At 36.1% G+C, this 9,798-nt stretch overlaps 1 protein-coding gene across 1 annotated transcript; it reads right to left on the bottom strand.

Moving 5' to 3' along the window:
- Window positions 1-466: 466 nt before the first annotated feature.
- Window positions 467-3,971, bottom strand: abrab (actin binding Rho activating protein b). The gene is made up of 2 exons (XM_066715965.1): window positions 3,161-3,971; window positions 467-2,184 (listed from the first exon to the last, which is right to left on the bottom strand). Exons 1-2 carry the CDS (start codon window positions 3,805-3,807, stop codon window positions 1,701-1,703), a joined length of 1,131 nt encoding a protein of 376 aa, XP_066572062.1. The 5' UTR covers window positions 3,808-3,971; the 3' UTR covers window positions 467-1,700.
- Window positions 3,972-9,798: the final 5,827 nt, after the last annotated feature.

Below are 9,798 nucleotides of genomic sequence, written 5' to 3'. Positions count from 1 at the left end.
CAATTCCACCGTTAATCAATTTTAGTTGGTGGGAATAGAAACACAAACTAAGACTTTTGGAAAGTACATGAAGATTGCCTTCCTATTTGTAAACATAGCAGTATTTTCCCTTATTTATTCTCTATTTCTGTTGAATACAAAACTTGGTTTATCATTATGTGTCATCTGTTTCCAGGTATGTGCCCCTGTCACTGAGATAAGTCTACAAAGGCTTGCTTTTTGTAATAAATGAAAATGAATATAGTAAATGTCTTTGTAAATTATTGGAGTATTACATGTACTTTTCCAGACATATACTACAGCAATCATCATCTGAAAATGTCACAGTTACATGGAGCACTACTTTAGATTTTAAAGCAAAGGCAAACGAAGTTATGCTAAAAGAATCAATGAACCGCAAACAAAAAATGATTCGAAATACACCACATTCAGTGTTGAAAATGGATAAAAGGATAAAGGGACAAAGTGAAAAACACTCAGCTTTTTAATTTACAGAGCCTACATTTTACAATAGAAAAATAGAAAAAGAAATATAGTCCACAGGAATTATTATAGTTTATAAATACATTTTACGTTTCTGCTCTTGGATGCGTCTTGGATGATTTCTACATTGAAACAGAATATTAAATATTCACAACGTGTCAGTGAGTTATTCCCAAGAATCCCTTACTTTGAATACTAGATAAATACAATTTCCCTGCCCTTCTCTACATAAAGAGCATATTGATATTAAAATTGTTATGATAACACTACTGCAAACTACTGTTAATTAAGCTATACAGATTGTTAGATTGTTATTGTTGCAGGTTTTGAAGACAATGAGTACTGATAGATTGCTTTAGAACAGCAACTGAATTAATCTGAATTATATTTTGATCGACGCTAGTAACCTGGAGTCTGTTATATGTTTTCTTTCTACACATGTCTATGTGGCTAATAAAACACTTTTTATGTAATAGTTTGGACTTATCACCGACTGCCAAGTGGATGACAAATTAATTTATTTCATTTTCGATTGAAACACTTGTCACTTTAATTGGCCTTAGCTGTGGGAGCACTGCATTGCAGAAAATTGATCTCTTCCACAGACTCGTCTACCTTTTTTGTTTTTATTCTGTGCAAAGTGTTGGAATATAAACTTTAAAATGTATTGTGGATCCCTGCTGGAATAAATCAGGCTCCATACTGGTGCAGATTAAAAAACAACAGCCATTATCAGATTTGACGTGACTCTATTATAGAAACAAATAGTTTTATGAGACACAAAGCTGGGAAATTCCGCTTTCTGTTTTCTTAAGTTTTTCTTTTACTTAGCATGTTACATTCGGTTACAAATTTAAGACTTCTGAGTCAGATAACATAACTTTCCATGACACCCAACATTAGAGCAGATGATCTTTTATAGTTTATGTGACATACGCAAGAGCACTTGACTTAAAATAAGAAAAGATTTGGTAATTTGGGACAATGGGGCCTTGTCACCGCAAGCCTGTGAAGTAGCAGAAATCATTTGTAGGTGCAAGCATTAAATTCACTGAAATGTTACAGTTCATACCAATATACTGGCTAAAAAACTATTTTATCTGGAAACACTCCTCTGTAAGTGTGAATTAAAAAATAAAGAGTATATCACCTTTCTTGAATGAACAAGGGCCTTTTGGGCTGCTTTGGGGATTTTGGCCTCCTAACCAAGTAAATATCTACACTAAAAGAGTAATCACAACATGGTCGTCTCGTCCCTGCCACAACATCTCTCCCTCAAAGTGTACTTTTCCGTGTTTTCTGGCTCTCATCAGAATTCCAACAACTTTGTCTGAGATGCGTACATATCTGTCGAACAGTTCCCCAAATGTCACCCGTGTCTTGCCATCAGGCCCCGGGTCAACCATGGTTCTGATGATGTAACACATATCACTAATCTCACGGTGGATATGTTGCTCTGCTCTTTTGGCTCTCTCTGCCGTTTTGGTGCCTTCTTTGGGCCTCCCATAACCTTCGTCGCCTTTATGCAGCCGAGTAGACATGGAAAGGTTGTAGTCAAACTCTTCACTGAAAGGGTTCAATTTCTGGTTCACAGTGTGCTCCTCTGCCCAGTCGTGCCACTTGCTCTTTAGGTTCCCCACTGGGCTGTATTTCTTGGCAAGAATGTTAATCTTTTTGACTTCGTCCACATCTTTATTGATCCTAAGGAAAGCACAGTACATGTCCAGTAAAGTCAACAAGGCTAATTAATCAAAGCTGATATATTCTTATACACATTTGTCTGGGCTCTGTACCCATTTAATCGTACCAGGATAATTAGATACTGATTTAGCAAAAAAGTGAAGGTATACATTCAGTATTTTTCTACATAAACAAATCAGATGAATTTGCATTATATGGCTGATCCACAAGGGGTCAATGTTGCATACAAAATAGAGACTACAATTTTATTTGAGTTTTGCTGTTCCACTTACTATCCATGTACATGCTTTATTAATGACCTGCTTCAGCTCACTCCACTTCACTTTAATTCACTTCACGTCAGTTTCAATTAGAGTCAGTTTTCTTGGTAGGTAGCAGCAGCCTCAATGCTATCGTGAATATGTAGCCTTATATTTGTATTTTTGTGAGCAAGTGCTTAAACTTATATCTTCTGCAATGACCTATATACAAAAGACACTTGTACATATCTTATTGTTCTTCCCCTGAAGTAATTTCCTACTGTAATTTAAACACATTGAAATAGTCATAATCCTCTTGGCAAAACTTGGTAACTGAATCTGGGTAAAGTATTCCAGTGTGTATTGCACAGCGGACCTTACTGGAAACTGGAAAAAATCTGCAAAGAAAAAATCTTCTTATATACGATCTGTAACCTCAGACAATCAATGATAGTGTTTTTGTTTTATTATTTGTCTCTATTCTTTTTGGAATAACCAATATTTAATTCAATGTTTTTGGATGCTGTGAAGTCAAATGCATGACAGGAGTGGGAAAACAAAGCGGAATCATGGTAAAGCACACAGAGGTAGAGTAAACCTACAAACCAAGAAAAACATGGCATAACAATGGAAAAACATGTGGTAATTGCCAAAATTACTGAGAAAACTTACTGTGGTAAACATTCATAGAGTTGTTTAATTTCTGTATTGATTTTTTCATGACACATGGTACTTACACTGTAGTAGAAGGTCGCTTGATCTTCACACATGAAACTTCAACTAGTTCCTCTTGTATTTCTGTATTTTCTGCCCTTTCTTGGATTTTGTCATTCCCCTCTGAAAACCCACTGTCCTCCGAGTCCATACTGTTGATCCGGTTTTCCTCCAGTTCCACTGTGACATCCTTTTTCTCTTTCTCCATCTCTTTCCAACCCTTTGTGAGCTCCGACACCAGGTTGGAGCATTTCCTTCTTCTCGTCGGAGACATTTTCTCTCTCAGTATTTTATCCACCTCATCTGCTTCTTTGTGGTACCTGTTGGTCAAAAATCCAATGCCCACCCCTTTCTCCTGTACTTTACTGGTCACGGTTTTAACCACTTTTTTGCTCCTTATTTTAGAGTTGAGAAGCTCCTTCTCAGAGTCAACTGTGAGTTTGCTCGTTCCCCGTTTGTCTTGTGCTCTTGGATGCGTCTTGGATGATTTCTCATTTTTATCATCAGAAGGGGTCCATCCAGATGGCTCACTGGCTTGCTTTTCTTCATTCTCTGCCACCCAGTTCTGCCAGCTTTTCGCCAAGCTACACACCATGCTTATAGTTCGCAACTTCTTCACATTTTTGTTGGGCGGCTTCTTTTGACTAGTTTTGGTGTTTGATTCGGACATTTTTGCTCTTCTCTTCCTGTTGAAGTTTATGCCTTAGCTTTCTCGAGTCGGAGTGCTTCTTGTCTGGCTCAGTGTTAGTTTTTAAACAGAGAGCGGGGCAGTTTATGATGATGGAAAATATTCAAAGCACTTCTGCCACTTGATCATCTTTCTCTGACACCGTCACCTTAAAAATCTTCACAGATCATGTTTCATCACAGACGATGACCATTGCAGATGGTAAACAAGGTTGGCTGATAAGGCATGCTAATCTTTCACAGTCACTGTGTTAATGAAAGATAAAGGAGGAGAAGACCCTGCTTAAGCATGGGCAGCTGCAGTTATTGCACACTGGAGCTTTTCAATCTTATCAACAGGACACTTTAGCTTGATAGTCCAGCTAGCACATGCTTCTTGTGTTCGTTGAACTACCCTTGTTCCTATCCTTATTTAACAAAGCTGAGTTTGTTCTAGCAAAATGGAAACATCTTTCTTGGGTATTCAGGTATAAGAGAGATTTGTTTGGTTTTGTTGCAGTCCAGTATAGCAAAGAGTAATTTCCAAATTATTTATGAGGTGTATTTTTACACATAATGATTCAGACCCAGTTTTTTTTTCAACAGAAGGAAAACATAAGATATGAAAGAAATTTAAGATATAAAGAAATCCACTACAGCTTCTATTTTATTTATTTTACATCAGCAACCATCATCTTTAGAATTATTTCAATTTCTCCAGTGTGTGTTCAAAAATGCATTTTTAAAAGGGTGTAGGCAGCAGTTTCCTGATTTACAATAAGCAGTGTGTACTGAATGTACTGCAACCATGGTCTTGTAAGGAGGTCTCATGGTCATTGCCCAGCCCAGGTTGATTTCTCAAAGCAAGCAAAAGGTCAGAAGCTGGATAGTCAGTAATCAGTAATTGCTTCTCCTTCTCTCACACTTGCACACAGCTCTGACACTCTACTCATATAGCCCTCTTCACATTTCCCCTCAGGTACTCTTCAGTCAGGTAGCAGGGGCGTTGTCCTTTTATAGGGCGGTCTCATAATTGACCGCAGGTGTGCATTTCCTGCCCGAGCTGATAGATGTGTGAGAAAGTTTGGTTGAGCCGGGACTCGCTACAGCATGGCAGATCCAGGAGGTGGAGCCATTCCCTCCTTATATATCTTCCCTCTTGCTCTATATACACCCTGCACTGTCACAGTATCTATCTATATATGTATCTATCTTGCCGTGTGTGCATGCATCATATTAGTCCTTCATGAAATTGTATCATTACAGAATAAAATAATTGATTATCATTCAAATGTGGTTGCTGCCAACTTTCCATAACAATCCCCTCTATCAGTTATTATTATTATTATTATTATTATTATTATTATTATTATTAGTAGTAGTAGTAGTGGTAGTAGTAGTAGTATTTATTTATTAGTAGATGCCCTTATCCAGGCCAACTTATGAAATATAAGAGCATTAAAATAGGAGTCCTATAATCTCTTGTAGCTTATCTATACAGTGTATCTTGAAAGTCTTCCTCTACAGATTTTTCAGAACACCACTGGTTTAGGCCAAAGTGAGAGTGTGCTGTGAAATGTATACTTCTCCACTGGCCTATGGCCAAATACAAGGCTAATGCACTGTGGAAGCACAGCACCTAAATTTGGCTGCAACATAACCCGGGCAAAAGATTAAACAGATGCATTTGGGAAGCATGTGTAGTGGTTTCTGTCCTGTGACTGCAGGAGTGGCAGATCATACTGTCTTAGAATTTCAAAAAGCAGTTACATGATACGGGTGAAATCAATGTTGCGTAGAGGGATCTTGGTTCTAGATGTAGATGTGAGAATCTTTGCATGCATCTGACACGTTTAATATTTCAGCAGAAGATTTATGCAGACAATTTTCTGTGGTATTTTTGTTACAAGGGACAACACAGGCATGTAAGAATCATGTAAGTGTCAGATCAAACTGTGTACGTGTGTGGAAATTGCAATACATTTTTAAAATCATGAATATAAAAGCAGTAATATAAAAACCATTGCCAACTTTGAGTAAACACTTAGTGAGCAGCTGAAAGAATATTATGAAAAGTAGTAAAGTCTTCCTCATTTCTCTACTCCCTGCCATTGTGAAGGGGTTTCAAGGTTCTGGACATTTCGAATTTCTATTTTAAGAAATGTTGAAATATTCTTGCAGATTTTGTCTGCTAAAACAGGCAAAATACATAGGAAAGGTGTTATATTATACTTAATAGAGTGCCGGGCAGGCCTAGCTTTAAAGTAATACAATGTGTAGCTGCAGCTGTGCCCAGTCCACTCCTTGTACACAGACACACACACCTTGATAAAGCAAATGTAAATCTACTGTAAAATATTGTGTAAACATTTTTGGTAATAGAAACGTATGTGACATGTCGGAAACTGTTATGTAAAATATCATTAAAGAAATTCTCACACATTTGAATTGCAGATGCCTTTATCTTGGCATCAGGTACTGGAGGGTAAAATTGTTTTGTAAAAGATAACAGCCCCAATCCACTCTGCCTATCCAGAGTTTTGCCTGACTGCCAGTCATACACTTCATTGTGTTAATGGAAACTACATTTTCTATCAAGGAGTAAGACCAAATGCTAAACCAGAGTTGACTTGGTAATAGTTTCCATGGTGAAGACAAATCTGGTGTTTCCATAGTTTTTCCACTATCCAGGAAACTATGACAACACACATCTGAACAAACATCCGCCAACTTATTCGGTACATTTAAATTTTTTAGAAGTTGGTTATCTGATAGACTTGATCTGGGAGAGTGGTATGCATCTTATTTATACACTAGGCACATTTACACTGTCATTTTTGATCCTGTTTAAATGTTTTTTTTTTAATGTTAGCTAAAAAAATGTATTTAAAATGCTTTGATTACAAAAACAAATATGCAAGTTCGTTGGTTTTACTTGTTAGAATAATTTGTAACAAGATAAAATTACAGTTTTTTTTATATAGCTTTTATATAGAAATGACCTCTAATTAATTTTGGATTTCTAGTGTGCATGTGAAGACCCCTGGAGCTGCTGACAGTTAATCCCGATCAAATGGCAGTGTAGCCTCGACACCACTGATCTGGATCAAATATACTGATGCATTTGATCCGGATCAGAAACGGCAGTGTACTGTAACAACATATAAAGATGCATAAAACCATGATTTTAGAACTGGTGGGACTTTTCCTTTAAAGTATTGTAGAGGGCAATGGCATGTCATAGCTGAGTTCATAGGGGGCAGGTAAGGCCTTTCTTGCTCCCATATTACATTTTCCAGTGATACATGATACTTTCTTGATTCCTCTATATTTGTGGTCTGTTAAGACACCTTTAAATCTTGCATGGATTTATTTTCCTTTTCTCCCTTATGGTGGTTTTTGGTTGCGTATTACATTTTTTTGGTGAAGCAGGTATGAAAGTGGGATGGACCAAAAAAACAGTCGTCAACCAATCAACAGCTCACATATTTGAGAAAAGGAAACCAACAAAAAAAGTGATAGATTTTTCACTTTCTCTGCATCCCACCTCCATTCATTGAATTCCCCAGACCACCTATAGATTTTTGCAAGTCTTAAAAAACGAATACTGCCATAGAAAAATGCAATGTGTACATAATAATATGGTAAATTACTTTAAATTAATGACTACTGTAGTACTTCTCATAGATGGCCAGATAATTACTATGCCATTCTCCTAGTAGTGCAGTCTCTAGTCGCCTACAGGAAGTGAAGTTAGTCTTTCTGACTTTTCTTAATTCACTGTTACAATTTATCGTAGAGGTGTTCTATGGGACTATGGTCAGGTCTAAAGAGAAAACCATAAATGTGTTTCAGAGTTATTCTTTTGAAGTACTGCTTTACACTCCAGGATTTGTGACCATAAAATTCCATTAATAACGGCATTACAACAGTGTCCAGAGTATATATTAGTGGTCATGCTGCCATCCACAGCAACAGGATGCAGATTGTCTTTTAATGCCCTCTACATAGTGTATGACCTCTGGTGCCATGCATTGCCAATGGATTGGAGGCTTGTCTGATGTGGGAATGTAGAGTAGGCTCACAAAATGACATTTGAGATTATATATGGGTTCATGTTTGTGTGAGTCTATGTATGCAGTTATTTATTTAAATGTATTGCTGCATTTTTGTGCATGTTCTTCCAGTTTGAAACACACATACACACACAAGTGTCTTGGTACATTTTGGGTGTATTTATAGAATCTGGCTTTCACAGGGTTAGAAGGTGAAAAGCAGCTGTTAGATATCAGTCACTCACAATCGAGGATACACATATACATGTGCGGAGGATTAGTCCAGGATCCAGCAGCTAACGCTTCTCTAATAATAGTCACTGCTAAATCATAGTGTGTCAAGTAATCTAAAAGACTTTTGTCAGATGTGTTCGAAACTCAGTTTAAGAGACTAATGTGCATCTGTATTGGAAAATACCTTTGTCTTCTTTAAAAGATATATTTTGATCAGTGAATCATATTGTTGACTATACATTTGTAAAAATCATGTTTAATGATATTTACAGTATCAAAATGGTTACAGACTTATCCTTGTGTAATGAAACTATAGCTGCCAAAGTGATATGTAGAAGTGAGGCCTATCAAACAAGACAGGTGGTGAGCTCTGTGTGTGTGTGTGTGTGTTTGGGGGGGGGGCACTCAAATATTTTAGCTGTTTTCCATCTGTGCATATGGGAAGATGCACAACTGACCTTTGCTTTGACTGAGAGTTCAATTTGACCCAGGTTCAGCTGTCTCTATGCTTTCAATTTTAACTTAATTTGAACTTCTAACTGTGAACATCTTGTATTATTGTGTAAGGTAATCTTTTCAATACCACACCCAGCATTTTTAAAAGAGAGAATCACTGTTAACATGATGTATTAGTTTGGTGCAAATGATACTAAAGAGGATACTGCCAACAGATAGCTTTTAAGTGAAAATTATGTCTATGTTTAGTTAGTTTAACACTCCTCCTTCTGTCATTCTCCACCAGTCCATTTCTCATTTTCTATTGCTATTGCTGCCTATAAAGACTAGGTGAGATTATTTGTGAAACACCGAACTGTAGCTGATGAAAATATATAAAATTTCTCCTCTGGACAATCTACAATGAAGTTAAAATGAAATAATTTTCTTACACAATTGTATATTTTAAATACATTAATACAAATACATGTACAACATAAGCATTATGGTTTGATGATATATATATATATATATATATATATATATATATATATATATATATAAATGTTATATGGGACCAATATAGTCACCAATAATTAAATTACCGTAATAATAATTATTAGTATGCTAAGAAAAGCAGCCTGTATTTGTGTAATAATTATGTCACAATTAAGAGCAAAGAAATTTGTATTTGTGTGTCACTAAATTAGAAAATACAAGTTAGGTTTAACTAATATAATGAGGCAATGCTAGATGGCCTAATTAAATTAAGTTTTATTAATTGGGACAGACAGTTACTGTGTCAACACAAAAATAAATAAATGTTAAGAACAACAACCATCTCCCGGCGTGCTTAAACTTGTGGTTTATAGCGCCATCTACGGGTGTTTAAATAAATAAGAATAAGTACTGTTCATCTCTATTGTTTGCACTTTTGCACCTTATTTTAAAAGGAACGCTCAAACCATTAACTTTGATCTTTAGACAGAAAGCATTGAGACTGAGCACAACCAACTAGTACTAGTACTTATTTTCATACTCTTGTATTCATTAGTCTTAGCCTTTAATCAGTAGAACAAACAAACCCTTATATGCAGTCATAATGTTTTTTTGTCATGTGTTTGTATGTCAAGAATGTTATGGACATAAATAATTAAGTGTAACAAAGTATTACCAATTACTTAACGATGTAATGTAACATCACAAGCTAAAATCATAAGTGCTATAATCATTTTAACATGAATCATGAGTGCTTATTTAATGTGGATACC

The sequence above is a fragment of the Amia ocellicauda genome, chromosome 10 (genome assembly GCF_036373705.1).
Source record: "Amia ocellicauda isolate fAmiCal2 chromosome 10, fAmiCal2.hap1, whole genome shotgun sequence".
NCBI lineage: Eukaryota > Metazoa > Chordata > Actinopteri > Amiiformes > Amiidae > Amia > Amia ocellicauda.
Note: the sequence above shows the minus strand (reverse complement) of the source record. Positions and strands in the feature narration are given on the sequence as shown.

Bases quoted from the DNA above. Each gene is read 5' to 3' on its own strand.
- abrab (XM_066715965.1), bottom strand. From the start codon at position 3,807: ATGTCCGAATCAAACACCAAAACTAGTCAAAAGAAGCCGCCCAACAAA. The intron at 2,185-3,160 runs GTAAGTACCATG...TGCTTTCCTTAG, and splicing joins AAGCGACCTTCTACTACAGT to GATCAATAAAGATGTGGACG.